Source organism: Podarcis gaigeae (assembly GCF_964106915.1).
Source record: "Podarcis gaigeae genome assembly, chromosome: 2".
NCBI classification, from domain to species: domain Eukaryota; kingdom Metazoa; phylum Chordata; class Lepidosauria; order Squamata; family Lacertidae; genus Podarcis; species Podarcis gaigeae.
Window position 1 is genome coordinate 46,181,996 of NC_139679.1, and position 15,483 is coordinate 46,197,478.

The 15,483-nt window shown below is 42.5% G+C and overlaps 1 protein-coding gene across 7 annotated transcripts in view; it reads right to left on the reverse strand.

Moving 5' to 3' along the window:
• The window catches only part of GABRB2 (gamma-aminobutyric acid type A receptor subunit beta2), a 108,562-nt gene extending 94,157 nt beyond the window's left edge, over positions 1 to 14,405 (reverse strand). For 3 of the 7 annotated variants that reach the window (XM_083719340.1, XM_083719339.1, XM_083719335.1), the window contains exons 1-5: positions 14,113 to 14,405; positions 13,882 to 14,076; positions 12,679 to 12,912; positions 12,451 to 12,542; positions 11,362 to 11,429 (exon numbers count right to left, since the gene is read on the reverse strand). In XM_083719340.1, coding sequence (XP_083575466.1) covers positions 11,362 to 11,429; positions 12,451 to 12,542; positions 12,679 to 12,755 — 237 coding nt within the window. In that variant the 5' untranslated portion in view covers positions 12,756 to 12,912; positions 13,882 to 14,076; positions 14,113 to 14,405. Of the gene's footprint in view, positions 1 to 11,361; positions 11,430 to 12,450; positions 12,543 to 12,678; positions 12,913 to 13,788; positions 14,077 to 14,112 lie in introns of those variants that run through there. The other 4 variants (XM_083719337.1, XM_083719341.1, XM_083719336.1 and 1 more) reach the window with 4 other exon arrangements.
• Between the last annotated feature and the right edge of the window lie 1,078 nt (positions 14,406 to 15,483).

Sequence of the window (15,483 nt, forward strand, 5' to 3'; positions counted from 1 at the left end):
TTTCAAGAAATTAATGTGAACACATAGAATCTGCTTTGCCCTTTCATACTTTTTTCTTATATTTAACAGAGAAAAATCACCAGGAAATAAGAGAACATTATCATGCTTCCCTGTTTCCTTAAAGCATACAGAATGAACCTTAATGCAGAAAACACGATAAAGACCAAGACAGGATCAGTTTCTCCCTACTGAACTGAGCTAGTTACCCTAGGATGCTAACACACTTGCTCCGAGACCCTAAACACACTTTTTTTTTTTAAAAAAAAGTATGCTTAAATGTATGCAGTAGGGAAACCTAATGTTGTTTCCTTGGAAAAGCAAAGTGTCATCAACAGTTTGATTCTCCACATTCCTCCAGTTCAAGCAATGACTGAGTTTGTACATAATGCTGAACCATTCCATGGCTAAGCTTGAACAAACAAGCATGCTTTACTCCTTCCCCACCCCTCTTCTTGCTATACTACCCAGATCTAAGCTTGTGGTTTGTCTCTCTCCAGAAGAACCATGAACAGTAAACTCAAGAACCAACTTTCATTATAGCTGCCTTATATTGAGTCCACCTGGCTCAATATTGTCCACACTGACTGCTAGCTGAAATCCCAAGTTTTCAAATAAGGGACATTAGCTCTAACTAGAGATCCTGGGGACTGAATCTGGGACCTTCGGTTTGCAAAGCGAGTGCTCTATCACTGAGCTACATCCCTTCAGATCCTAAGCATGTTTAGTCAAAAATAGGGCTTACAATCTTGTAAATGTGTTTAGGATTGCAGCCATCGTCACATTGTTCTTTCATGCTTCTAGAAGCTGGAAGATTCGTAGAGAAAATATGTATTATTGTGATGAGGCTGATTGTATTTTAAGTGAGAAATCAAAAATCTATTCTGCTGTACTTAAAGAACTTCTGGAAAATGACAATCAGTCAGCCGCATTTAAACACAAGGGGATGGAGCTGTTTGCCCTCACGAAGCTTTAAGCAACAAAAAACAAAAAATCAAAGATTTCAGTTCATAATGACTATTCTTTACTTATTATTTTTTAACAAGATACATGCAAGTTTCTGTTATCATTACAGAAATGTTACCCTGTGCTTTTTTCAGATAATTTCTGGTTTCTTTTCTTTCTTTAAAAAAGAAAGCAATACAGCTAAGAGATAGTTATTCAGTCATTGTACATACAGAATAGATGCCTCATCACCAAAATGTCAAGTGATGCATCGAGTGTTGATGCTGTTCTCAAAAAGTCAACCCAATTAAAAAGTTAATCAAAATGAAATCCTGCACTTCAGTGTTTTTATGATTATGAGTACCTTATCTAACACATACTCACTTCTGATTTGATGAAAAACAGTTTCCCCCCCTAAAAAAATAATAATAATTAATTTGCTTACTGTGTTCAGCTCTGGAGACTGGACATCATGCTTATTTAATATATTTATTAGTCAACTCATTAAAAAAAATCTCTAGACAACATGCTGATTAAAATAAAATACATTAAAATTCAGCATGAAAACCCTAACCAACCCTAAATGTTAAAGAAAATAAGAAAAATTGAAGAAAATATAGCAAGAAGTACTATGTGCAACTACAAATACATTTAATTTCAGCCACATACACTTTCTTTCACTTAGATAGTATGGAAATTTTGGATGTTACATTACATGAAACAGACTGCGACTACCTACCGCTGTTTCTGTGGAGCAGTGGGAGAAACTTACTCTTGATGTTATAGTGCAACTAGCCCTAAAGCTATTATAGCTGCTCGATAAAAATGAAGGATGCAAAAGGAATCATTGTTACACAATTAAAAAGAAGTTTGCTCTACTGCTGAAGTGTGTGTGTGGGGGGGAATCAAACCTCTCCTCCCTTCACACTATTGCCCACAATCATTTATCCCAGCTACCCCTACGTACTTAAATAAAAAGGGGTGGAAGTAACTGCATATTGTAAATAGCACTATTCACACTGGATAACAAACCTGACACATTATCATTACACCTTTTAAGTTCTTCCCCACTTAAATACTGAGTTTGCTTAAATGTTACACTACTAGGAAGAAGGCACCGTTCCATGTCCCAACTTGTATTGTGGCTGCAAAGTGTCCTGACTCCTCTTGGGTCATGCACTACAGATGGACATGCTGTCCCAAATGCTCCTTGGATTCATTCAGAAATAATCCAGAGTTACTGGTGGAGAGGTGTTGTGGGGCACTGCACTGGAAAAACTCAGATTATTTTCCAAGGGTTCGGAGAAACACCCACTTGTTTTTGTTGTTGTTGTTGTTTAGTCGTTTCGTCGTGTCCACTCTTTGTGACCCCATGGATCAGAGAATGCCAGGCACCTCTGTCCTCCACTGCCTCCCGCAGTTTGGTCAAACTCATGCTGGTAACCTCGAAAACACTATCCAACCATCTCATCCTCTGTCGCCCCCTTCTCCTTGTGCCCTCCATCTTTCCCAACATCAGGGTCTTCTCCAGGGAGTCTTTTCTTCTCATGAGGTGGCCAAAGTACTGGAGCCTCAGCTTCACAATCTGTCCTTCCAGTGAGCACTCAGGGTTGATTTCCTTCAGTATGGAGAGGTTTGATCTTCTTGCAGTCCATGGGACTCTCAAGAGTCTCCTCCAGCACCATAATTCAAAACCACTTGTTTTTACCTCTCTTCTTTTTATTGACCTATCCAGTGTTTGCAGAAGCAGTAGTGGCGCATGGTGAGTGCAAGGTTTTTCCTTTCCCATCTCCCTCCTCCGTCTTAGTTTCTGCAACATCTTGCGTAGCATATCTGGAAGATTATGGAAGAGGTGGTTGCAACTGTGTTAACCCTAGGGAGAACTGCTATCTTACTGTCTTCTAGGTTGCTGGTATTTCTACTGTATGGTGCTTTTAGGGCTGAGTTTTCCAGGCTTTTTTCAAAGATGTAATTTAATTTTTATTGTGGCATTTTGTATTGTTTTTAGCATATTGTATACCACTTCAGGTGCTGCTTAGAAAGTGGGGAAAGAGGTACAGCAGTAATATTACTGTCAATACTTTAGTATATTTTAATGCTAAAGTAAACAGCATGAAATACTTTATACAAGCAAAAATGCAAAGTTTTACAGAAGTAGGTTAGAACGGACCTATGTCTCAAATAAATAATTCATACTTTCAAGCTCCCATAAAACATTTAATAGGCAATAAAGCTTAAGAGCTAGAGTTTTCAAAATTTATCAGACCCCAAAATTGATACTAGGTTTTCAAACAAGCTTAATGCCTAGTTTGTCTCTTTCAACTGAAGTGGACAGTTTTTTCAAAGCACTCAGCACTTCAAGCTCAGATTCTTATTATGAAAAGAGTCTGGCAGAGCAAACATCCGGCTGATAGAAACTCATACAATTTTATATGACCAAAAAACACAGCTGAAATGTAAGAAATGCTTTCTACTTGCTCCAGTGGCAACAAAAGCTATAATTACACATATTCCAAGTCTTCAAGATCTTTTTTAAAAGTATTTTAGGCTTCTCCATCAATTGATCTCTGTATGACTTATTTCCTACCCATTTTCTCCTTCTCCCATCTGCTTTCTAGTATGTATTTTCTAGCTTAGGAAGTGCTGATCATTGTTTCACATTTAAATATGGCCCAGTTCAAACTAAGCCAAAATATGAAAGAGCCTTTTGCTTCTGCATCCCTTTGCTTCTTCCTTCAGCACATGCCTAAATACCAAGTTTCATCTCAGCTGAGATCCAGAATCCTAAACCAACTTCAACTTGTTCCAAAGTTTGCAACTGTGATTTCCCAATAAAGATGAAACAGAAAATGATTCCTCCTTAAAGATTTCCTGGTTTAATCACAGCTCATGCAATGGGGATGGTGCATCAGCAAAAGACTCGTTCGTGTCTTAGATTATTAAGAAGAAATATTGTTCAACAGTCTCTTCAAAGCTCCTGCTTAAATTTAAAAGTTAACTCTTCTCAAACAGATAAGGCTTGGTTGATACCTTTTCAACAGCTGTGCCTAAGCTCTGGAAACTCCCCTTCCAAAGGAAACCCATCACACCATCTCCTTACGAGCCTTTTGCAAGTTGGAAAAAACCTTCTCTTTTAGGAAGCATTTGGGCTGTGGACTGCTATATTAAGCAACTGGTCTCTGGGTTTTTGTTTTGTTTTGTTAGCCACTTTGACCTCTTCAGAAGAAATGTCAGATAGAAAATTATTCACATAAATAAGCCTGACTCCCAGAACACATCTGTCTTTCTAAAATGCCCTTCAGCCATGAGAGCCAACTCTCATTGGGCAGGCTTGCCTGCTCTGAGTGTTAAAAGGTATGAAAAAAGTCAAACTCATAACACACACATATACACACGACTTAAAAAACAACACTTATGCTTCTACAGGATATGTTCTGGCTCACAGAAACTGGATTATTTGCCAGTATTTCTCTTAGTGGAATTTCCACTCACCAGTTCAAGTATTTCTGAATATTCCAACATTCTGCGACATCACAGCACACAAGGAACAGCTGGGAGAGAGGAGTTTGTAGGTGGCAGGCACCAACTTCCTAGTTAGAGCCAATTTCAAGCCAACTGTAATTTTTAATAATTTACTCTGGCTTTGTTAAATGTAAGGAATCACTCACTGTATTGTTCCAGTTTGTTCTGCATTACTCATATGACCACAAACAGCATAATGGCATACATAAACCACAGGAAACTTATCAGATTCTTCAGCCTTAAAGTCATGTCCAACACTCAATCATACAATTAAAGACCAGTACGATGACCATATAATTAATACTATAATAATCAGTAAAAGCCATTAATGCCAGTGCAGTGTCCACACTACAGTACTTATTACCAAAGTCCTTGTGGTTACCATATATTGCTTGTTTCCTGTGTTGTTTTTCCAATGGCTAAGTGTTAATGCAAATATGATAGAGAGGGCAAAATGTTTAAATAGTTTGTTGTCTACCCACAGTATAACTATTACAATAGGAGCAGCAACATCTATGTATAAGTTTAATTGTTTCAGCAGCAAATTTAGTTTCCAGAATAGGCATGTTAACTTTGTAGCAGCAACAAATAGCTTGAGAGCTCATTTAAAAGAAACTAGATAGCCTCTAAATTGCTACAGAAGGGTTTGTAATGTTATTAATTGATTAGGTACCCTTATTAAAGTTAGGATGTGGGTCAGTCCTGATAGGCAAATGGTATAGTCCTGGCTAACAACAGACAATCCCCATCATGGCAGTCTTCTTTCCCACTTCTTTCTGGAAACACTGGGGGTCATTTTCTTACAATGGTTCAATCTGCTAATGGGTGAATGAATCTGATCTTTTTATACACTCTGAGAGAATTAAATGGGCGAAAAGACTTTATCTGAGAGGTCTCTGAAATCTCGTAAGTCAAGTGCCCAGGGAACCATCCTGCCCACTTATTCATCCATTCCACCCTTTTCTCCAAATCTCTGCTTACCATTTTACTTGTTCACATTGAATTGCATTTGCCATTTTATCACCCACTCACTCAGGTTTGGAGAGGTCCTTTCAGATCTCTTCACAATCTCTTTTTAATAATCCTGAACAATTTAGTATCATCTGCAAACATGGCCACCTCACCACTCGCTTCAGGTTAAGAAGCACAAGTCCCAATAGTAATCTTTGCTCCACTTCAGAGAACTGTCCATTTATCCCTACTCTTTGCTTCCTGAAACTTAGCCTATCCATGAACTACAAGAGGACCTCTCTTCTTACTCTTTGACTGCTAAGCTAGGTTTGCTAGGGAAACAACACAACATGCCACCAAGACTTCTGGGGTATGCCATTTGAACTCCTCCTGGTTGAATGAATTGAGCCAAATGGATTTAGAAAGTACAGACACACAGCGTATAGAAGGACCAAGCATGTTTGGAGGCCTTCAGAGTGTCAACTGGTGTCAACAGTCATATGTACTGTCGATTTCTTCCTCACTATTGCAAACTAAGTTTGGGAATGCATGGGAAGGGGCAAACCAGCTGAACATTACACCGGGGGCAGTAGGTGCTGAGGCAAATGAATTGCAAGCTCAGGTGAACTTTGGAGGGAGGATGGATTCCCTATATTTGGGTATCTTAAATACTTGTGTAGTTTAAACATACATACACATCAGTTCAACTTTGACTATCTTATGTGTACACTAGAGCTTTTCTGGCCTCTGCAAAGGCTTTAACCTGCATGCTGTTTATTCTAGTCCTCCCCTTCAGCTCCCTTCATATGAATCCTCAGAAGAAAATGATGATTTGTACTTTGCAGATAGAAACCATTGCAATGGTCTCTAAATTTAGCAACCAGCGAAATCTGTTCATGTGGGAGCCAAGAAGATTCTTCAAAAGCAACCAGCGAACCAATCACAACTTCCTGCTGGATTTGGAAATCCAATTCTTTCTGCTCCAGAATCCAGTGGGGAAGGGGCGCTCAGAAATTGCATGGGAATCCATTGTTTGAATTCAAGCATGCAGGTTCATCTCTGAATTTTGTTTCCTGCTGAAGTTACTTAGATGATTAAAAAGTTCCAAAATATTACAAGAGCCCTCTTCACTTAGCCGCAGCTGTGAAATGTACTATGGATAAATTATGCCCACCTGCATAGTTAGCAGCAAACATTATCTATCCTAACATACATTTCTAGGATAATGCACTTGGCTGAACAAAATTTCTGAACAAATTTTATTTGTTATAAAATAGTAACAGTAATATTTTCAATCTCAAGAGAGCTAGTGCCATTCAAGATAGAATGATAGACATAAATTATTGACAATTAGGTACAAAGTCAACTATTCTAAAGTATTCTCAGTGGTGTAACTGCTGCCAAAAATCACTTTTTCATTGTCAGGATTGCACAAGACATATTTGAACCTTCTTGTGTACGCTGTTAGCTCACAAGGGAGAGAGGCTTAAAAAAAATGGGGTGGGGTGGGAACAGTGATGTGCATGTGTGGTAGAGTTGGAGCACACTGTCTGCAATGAACTATATTTAAAAATGGGGAGGGACATGTTTCAAAAGAAGGTGGTGGAGCAAGGGGTGTTCTTCCTGGTGTTCAGCATTTGTTTTATCATTCCTGTTTTTAATTTACTTGCTTGATATAGAAGGGGTACTAAGCCTTTGAAGTAATAAAGCTGTAAATAAGGTCACAAATGGCAGAAATTCATAACTTCAAACTATAAAAATTATTGGAATATGTCCCAATCTGCAGAGGAAATCACATATTTCCAGCAATGAAATACTGCCATTTGAGTGCTGGGAAAATGTTATTTATCGCCAACAGAAACACATGTGAGGAAAGGCAACTAGATTGTCAGTGCCAGAGTAAAAAAAAGCACATTTTTATTGCTGAACAAAAATAAACTGGCAACACCCTGACAAATTAATTAAGTTCTTTTTAAAAACAAAAAAACCCTCCTTGTCAATAAGCCTGTTTACTGGAAATGTGTGCTTGCTCTCACATGCCACTCTCACATGTCACTCAGATTGTATACTGATATGTATACTGATACATATATGCTGCTTTGGATAGATCTCCTCTCTCTTCACTTCTGCATTGTTCTTGTACATTCTTTACCAATATATCCAGGACTGGAGGGAGGGCAGAGGAAGAGGGTGTGTGTGTGTGTGTGTGTGTGTGTGTGTGTGTGATAATCCTCATATCTTCTCAAGATATGGTTCTGCACCAGCATTTATTGACAAATTAAAGGCCAACAATACATTAGACCGAACATTAGATGAACAATTAGAAGATATTACGTGACAACTATGTTCAAAAAACCTGGGCTAAAATTTTCTATCGTTTAATAATATTGGTGTTACTATTGACAACTGGATACTTGTAGCCAACAACCCAATTCTATGAATGTTTACTCAGGAGTGAATCTTACTGCATCCAATGAGGCCTACTGCAGGCAAGTGTGTGTGTGTAAGGCTGCAAACATAAAACACTTGCTAGGGAAAAGTGGAGCTCACTTTTGAGTTCACATGCTTAGGATCATGCTGTAAATCTTCTGTTTTGTCACACATGCCAAGGTTTAGCTGTGCTAAACAGTAATTTGTACAACATTTTGAATATTTTACTTTAGACTTGGGGTGGTGGTGGTGAAAGACCACTAGTTTCAATGAAATGTAAGTGAAGCTCTAAATGAAGCAAAACACCTTTGAAACTGTCACTCATGCTTTTGACCAGACAAGCCCAGTATAAAAAGGGCACACACACAAGGCTACTCATATCTACTCAGAAGCATGTCCCATTAATTTCAATGGGCTTATTCCACAGTATTGCATTGGATTGTAGGCTTAACAATAGTGAATGACCAGGAGCTGTCCAGGGTACCATGTGCTTCTCTTCCCTGCAGCCCTTACACTCTTCTGCTCTAGTTCTTGTTACCAGATTTAAGTAATTGTTAGTTGGCACCAGTTGCAATTAGGGTTAATATTAACTGAGGATTGACCTTAACTAGGATTTGAAAGTAGCATCAAATTCTGGTAAGAGACAAACACCAGTTAGTCTAAACCAGTGTTTTCCAAATTTGGGCCCCAGCTGTTTTTGGACTACAATTCCAATCATCCCTGACCACTAGCTATGGATGATGTGAGTTGTAGTCCAACTACAGCTGGAGACCCAAGTTTGGGAAACACTGGTCTAAACCATGGTTAATGTGGGCTCTTATGTAGTCCTTAACTATGGTACAGACTAAAGAGGCAGGAAACTGAGCTGAGAAAAGAGGTTTTTCTGTTAACCCACAGCATGCTCCTTTTTCTGAAATCACAGGAAGGGGTTAAGATTATTCGGTCTGCAGCAACCTATAATGACAATATCAATTTATGCACTGCCAAAGTAAGTGACAGCATGGCGACTAAAACCCACACAGAAACAGTAAGGCCTTCTATGACAAAATGTCAGAGAACAAGCTCTGCAGAATTAAACTCCATTGAGTTCAATGGGACTTATTCTCAGGCAAGTGTGTATAGGATTGCAACCTCTATTTTTTAAAAATGAATCAGATCACATTGCAGGAAAGTGAAGAAACTCTGTGTTGTCCTTGGCGCAGGTATATACCCACCATCTCATAAAATAAGTTTACTGACAATTTTTTATCTTTCATCTGATTAAAAGAAGCCTTATGAGGCCAAATTCATTTTTTCCAAACAGGTGGTGTTTTTTTTTAAAAAAAGAGTACTATCTAATTAGGACTATGAATATTGTTTTTCACATAATGTTCATTCTTCATCAGTATATAGACACCATTTCTGATACTAAAGTTTCAACATTCAAACTTCTGGAGGATACTTAACAGACTGCATAATCTTCTTAACAAAACAGAATAGTTCCAGCCTTCAGATCAGAACAGGTTCTCATTTTAACACCAGTCTTGCAGATCAGGTTTGTAAAGTATGAGACTCTTGGACAAAATAAATGTTAATATTTCCAAAAAGGCATTAAAACATGATATGTGTTACTAAGGTTAGATTTACTAAGTAGTGGGCCGATTTCAAAAATATAATCTGCCATTTCTAGACATATAGACGAAACACTAGGAGCATGCTGGAATATGTTCACGTGACAGTGATCTAAATTCAAAGTTCAGCGCCTCTCACTAGACATAGTATACCTTAGGATCACTTTCGGGAAGAAGGAATTGGATTATGCATGGCCTCAGTGATCAGGTTCCGACATGGTACAACAAAGTCCCTAAACATGAAACATGTAAAGATCTAATATTTACACAACAATTTCTCGATACATTAGAAATTGAATTGTTCTCTCAAAGTTTGGAAGATTATGCCTATCACAAAGACACATTAATAACTTCTGAAGGAAAAGTATCACACCCTGACAATGTCACCGAGTGTTAATTCATGTCATGCTAATATGCAATAGAGCCAAATATCCCAAGCAATCATTAAAAAAAATGTAAACACGGTGCGTGGGGGGTGGGGGTGGGGTGGGAATCTGTAATTTAAATTGAACATTTTCTATTTGAACTCTAGGTCTCACTCATTAATGAAACTGAGCTGTCACAATTTCATGTCATTATAATTTGCCTGTTATCTCATTAAAGCATAGTCTTCCATATTTTACAATGCTAAGCTACTGTGATCCTTTAACAAACACAATGGATATTAAGGTTCAACACAGTCTGCACATGAAAACCAAAAGTTCAAAAGAAGTTAACCCTAGTGCTTTTTGTTACTTTCTTTCCTTCATTAGTGGTCTGCCGCCTGAGTAATGGATATATGATGAGGCTATCTTATAAATATATATATTTAAAAGTGTTTTAGCAACTCTAGATTAACTAGTCTTACAGATAACTCAATCACTATGCAAGAAGTTTTGTTTTAATAAAATAAAAATAATAAAAACTTGCCTCAAGTGTAGCGTGCTATAATAGGGCAGTCTTCCCAACAAACTTTTCAGTGTGATTACATGGCTTCTACAACCATTTTTAAAAATGGAAGGCCAAAGATATGCAAGACAAAGTGTGACCACATTTTATGCGATCCAGGTCCCATTCCAACATATTTACACACCCATCTCTTCACCCTCTGTACTTTCATTTAATAGTATGGCTTTACACATGAGAACTGGCAATAAACTTATATGAAGCGTTCATGCAACATTTAAAAACTGCATTCATCAACCTAATTACAACTTTATGTTTGGGTCACAACATTCATCTCAATCCCCATGCCTCCCAATAGTAACTGAAACAATTAAACTGTCCCAAATACATGATGAAAATGTTAAAATATTCTGAACTGTTGTGCAAATCGATGTCAGCAGGGGGCGCTCCTGCATGAAGCAAAAGGAGGCCACTATTGTTCCTCTAAGTCTCTCAGTAGCACTTAACTATATGTCTGAAATGGTCTCTCCTATATACTAAGACTGTCAAAAATAATAATAATCGTACCAGCTTTTTACACACTAAAAGTTGTAGTGTTTAAAAGCCTTTTGGAATAAACTTGCAGATGTTAGTCTGAAGGACAACATTTTATTTCAGTGGCTGTACAAGAGGCCTCCTAAAACTCATTCTAGCAATTCTATGGATTTCCCCAAAATACCATAGGTTACTAGCATTTTTCTTATTCAGACGTTTCAGATAAAAATAGCCCAAAATCAATAGCTTGAGAAATTATTTCACACTGCTTTCTGACATCTATGTAGAGAAGACGCAGGCACCCAATTGGGGGTGGGGGGTGGGGTGGAGAGATGGCCTAAATAACTGGAGACCACTGGTGCACATTGGTGGTAAATGAGAAATAAAAGTGATAAAGTCAGAACCTGCATTCACAGTTATTGGTTCCACAGACCCTTGTAAAAGCTGGTTTGGGGGAGATGGACAGAAAGATAAATGAAATACTCACCATATTGACTTCTGACACCATGTCTATGCTGGCAATGTCTATGTTCATGCCAACGGCCACAGGGGGACCTGCAACACAAGATGGTCTGCACTGTGATCTCTCACAATTTAACTCATTCATGCAAGCATTATTCGGACTGAAGAAGGGGTGGGGCAGCAGGGCTTTCATTTTAGCCACGAGTTTGCCTTGCAGCGTTTGCAGGATCGCCGTCAGCAACGGGTGCTTTATATAACACACACACACACACACACACACGTGTTAATAATAGGGTAAAGTGTCTTTAAGTGGCTGGCCGGAGATACACCCCACTAGACTTGTAGTGTGAGTTTCAACCCAGAGGCGTCTGTTCCTGCTTGCTGCACGGGCTCAGTCCGGTTAGCCGAGCCCTTGCAAGCAGGGCGAAGCCGACGCTGACTCGGGATTCAAGGAGGACTTTACGGGGCTCTCGGAACCGCACGCTCCTCGGAGCCCAGTAACAGCAGAGTGCCGTCTGTACTAGCGGCTGCCACATACGTTCAGCGAGGGTCCAAGGACCCGGTTTAGCATACACAAGCACAAACGACGCGGAAACCTGCTCCCCAACGCACAGCTCACGGGGAGCAGAATGACATTTTCATCTCGCTTAGCCGAACATCCTGTACTCAAAAAAAGGAGAAATGTTTACTGTGGCCACAGGCACAGCACACCAGGCTTGGTGACACGGATGCTGGGGAAACTTAGGAGATTTGCATCTCCATAAAGCCAATTAGCCAAGCTTTAATTACGCGTTATTAGGTAATCAACGCACACGAGACTAAGTACTGTATGTATAGATACACAAACATACAAATATAGACAGACACACACACACGAGGAGATTTAAAGGACCGTATCACGGCCGTTCTGGGCTAAGGGAAATTGGGGAACAATTGGCTTAACTTTGGGTCGAGCTTCAGAAAATGGCAACATAGATGCAGAGCAGGAGCAGCGCTCACACCACGTTGAAAACACACACACGCGTGCGCGCACACACACACATACACACACACACTCCGGAGAAGGGACAGCCTGAGCGTGGAGCAGGCTTTTCTACAAAAGCAATCGAATTACCTCCGAAATCTGGCCTCAGCCGAATGTCGTAGCCTTTCAGCAGTCTATCCACGGTCTCTTTTACCAGGGACATATTGCTGGGATCATTAGCACTAAAGAAAGGGGTAAAAAGACATGAGGAGAGAGCGGTTTTCCTTGTCTCTATCTCGCAAGATGCATTCTGCACCTCCCAGTTATACAGTACAATTCAAAGTGAAGGCGAAAAAGAGAGACCCCTTGGCCACTTACCTCTGTGCACACACCACTGTTATGATTAAGGGCAACGACCAAATTCCAAAGCAACCCTTTTCCCGGACTCTCAGCATCCCTTTAGCTTTTGATATGATTTAGGGCTTCAGTGGAAGAGAAGAAGAGATCCAACTTATTCTAGCCAGTGCAGTAATTCTAATGTGGAGCGCATGCGCACGGCGTACCACAACATCAAAAGGAGCAGTGGTTGCTGCTGGAGATGGAGCAAATTTCCTTGCCAAAAAAAAGAAGGAAAGGAGGAAAGAAAAAAATTAAAGGGGAAGAAGGAAATGCATTATTTAAAAAAAGAGAGTAATCCACAAAAGGATTAAGAGGTTGTTTTTTGTTGTTGTCCTTTTGAGTAAAATAACATAGACTTCAACAACCGAGGAAGTTTCAAGAGTTGCAGGTTACAGCAGTTTTGCAACCTAGTTTAAATGGGGAAATGTGCAAAATCGGATTAGGAACGGAAGGAAAAAGAGGTTAAAATGGGAATGCAAGGCGTGCACATGGGGGAGGGGGAAAAGCTAGACTTTATGCTCTTTGGGAATAGCAAATGGTGGGTGAAATCGCGGGGGGGAGGGGGCCCGAGTTAGCAATGGGTGGCTGGAAAGGGCTCAGCCTATAGCATTTGGGGGAAGGGGGGATGTGAGATGATGACGAGTTTCTTGGTAGGGGTGAGATGGTTGCCTGAGCGCCTGGAAAAAAAAAAAAAAAGAGAGAGAGAGAGAGAGAGAGAGAGAGAGAGAGAGAGAGAGAGAGGTGGTCTTGGGGGCACCGAAATTAAGAGCGGGGGATCGCTGGATGACGTCGTGGGTCCTGCGATGCTCAGGATTCTTTACACCGGAAAAAGTAAAAAGTAGGATCTACAGAGCCTTAACACCATGCAAAGAGGCTGAGACAAAAGGCCACGTCTTTCTTTTTTTCGGTTTTTATTGTATTATTATTATTCCACCTAAGGAGATTGAGCATCTATAAGAAGGGATGGGGCAATGCGAGAAGGCGATCGTGCCTAAATGCACCACCACATCGTGCCTAAATGCACCACCACCATTCCTAGGAAAGGTGGGGTGGGGTGGGGGGCTGGAAGAGGGCAAGAGGGGAAGTTACCCGGACGAGAAGTCTAGGCTGTCAGTGACCATGCTGCTGCTGCTGCTGCTGCCGCCGCCGCCGTGGTGCATTTGGCACTCACAGCCTCCTTACCTTCCCTGGTAGGAAATTGCAGAAATGCACCGCTCAGGGCTCGAATCGATGCCCGCGAAGAAAGCGCAGAGGAGCAGTGAGCTGATTTGGGGATGCTTTGAGTGACACTTAAATCCCCAGAAGCCGAGCTAGACCCGAAAGGCTTCCTTGCAAAGATGCCTGCTGCTGCTGCTGCTGCTGCTGCTGCTGCTGCTGCTGCCGCCGCCGCCGCCAGCTCCTTTCCTCCTCCACCGCCGCTGCCGCCGCCGCCGCCGCCACCTCCTCCTCCTCCTCCTCCTTCTCGTCCTGCAAAAACCCACTTGGAGCCGCCGTGGATCTGTGCTGCTTCATTGAACGGATGCGGGGTGCGGGGCTGAAGTGCTCGCCTTGCCGGGGATAGCACGAGAAGCGAGGCGCGCGGGGCGGGGAAGGTTGGAATTAGGCAGAAAGACTTGGATTCCTCAATTAAGCCACGAAATCTCTAATTCGCTACAGGGGAGAGAGAAGGAGAAGCAGCAGCAGCAGCAGGGAGAGGAGAGGAGAACGGGGCGGAAGGGGGGGGGGACGTTCCACGCCGCGGGAGGCGGAGGGCGGCGGCGGCGGCGGCGGCAGAGAGAGGTGAACTGTGCTTGTGTAGGAGACGCCGAGAGCCTCGGGTAGCTCCTCAATAAACGTTTAGTCATTCCGCACACACAGACCGCGGCAGGCGGGTTTCCAGCCCCGGCCTCCTCCACCACCTCCCCGCCTTTTGCCTGCTGGCTGCCTAGGCTCGGCTTTTCGGGAAAGGCTGGAAGCCATTCTCCCGCACTGGGCCGTCCCCAACCCGAAACTGCCATTACAAGCACACAACACACACCAGCTCAGGCCGCTTCAGACATAATAGCAAGGCGCCTCTCGGCTGCCCCGGAATGAACAAAGCCGGGTCGTTTTCCTCAGGGAAGGCCTGCCTCGTTTCAGGAGCCCAGGCCTGGCTGGAAGGGGCGGGAAGCGGGCGTGAGGCGATGGCGGGGGGACATGAAGGGAAGAAGAGCGGCGGCGGCAGCCTGGCTCTCTGGTTGAGCACGTCTAGCTGCACTGCCTTGCCCAGCGCCTGTCAACCGCAGAGGCGGCCTGAGGAGACGGGCTACCGCAGCGCTCAGCGGCGCGGCCCGAGAAGGGGAGGCGGCTCCCTCTCTCTCTCAGCTGAGGCGCTTCACCTGAGGCGCTGGGCTGCTCTAGAGCGGAGGCCGCAGGCGGGAAGAAGCGGCCTCGCGTGGCGCAACACAGTCCTGCCCGCCCACCGCTGCTGAGTGCCAAGGCGGCGGGCGGAAAGGGGGGGGGGGGCGCAAAATGTCCGCGTGAGGCAGGAGAACTCCCCGCGTTTCTGCATAGCGGGGTGGGTGTGTGAGGTGCCCCCAGGCGGGCGGAAGCAGGGGGAAGGAGTGTAGGCAGCGAGGAACATGGTGGGAGCTCAGGTGGGAGAACGGCAGCCCCCGCAGAGCAAAGAGAGAGACTCCGCGTCTTCCACACTGGGAAGCACATTTTTTTTAGCTCAGGTCCTGTCCCCGGGAGCCCGCTTTAAACTGAGGCTTTTTATTTGGACTCCACAACCGCCTCTTATGGTGGCGCAAGTGTCGAGCGGGA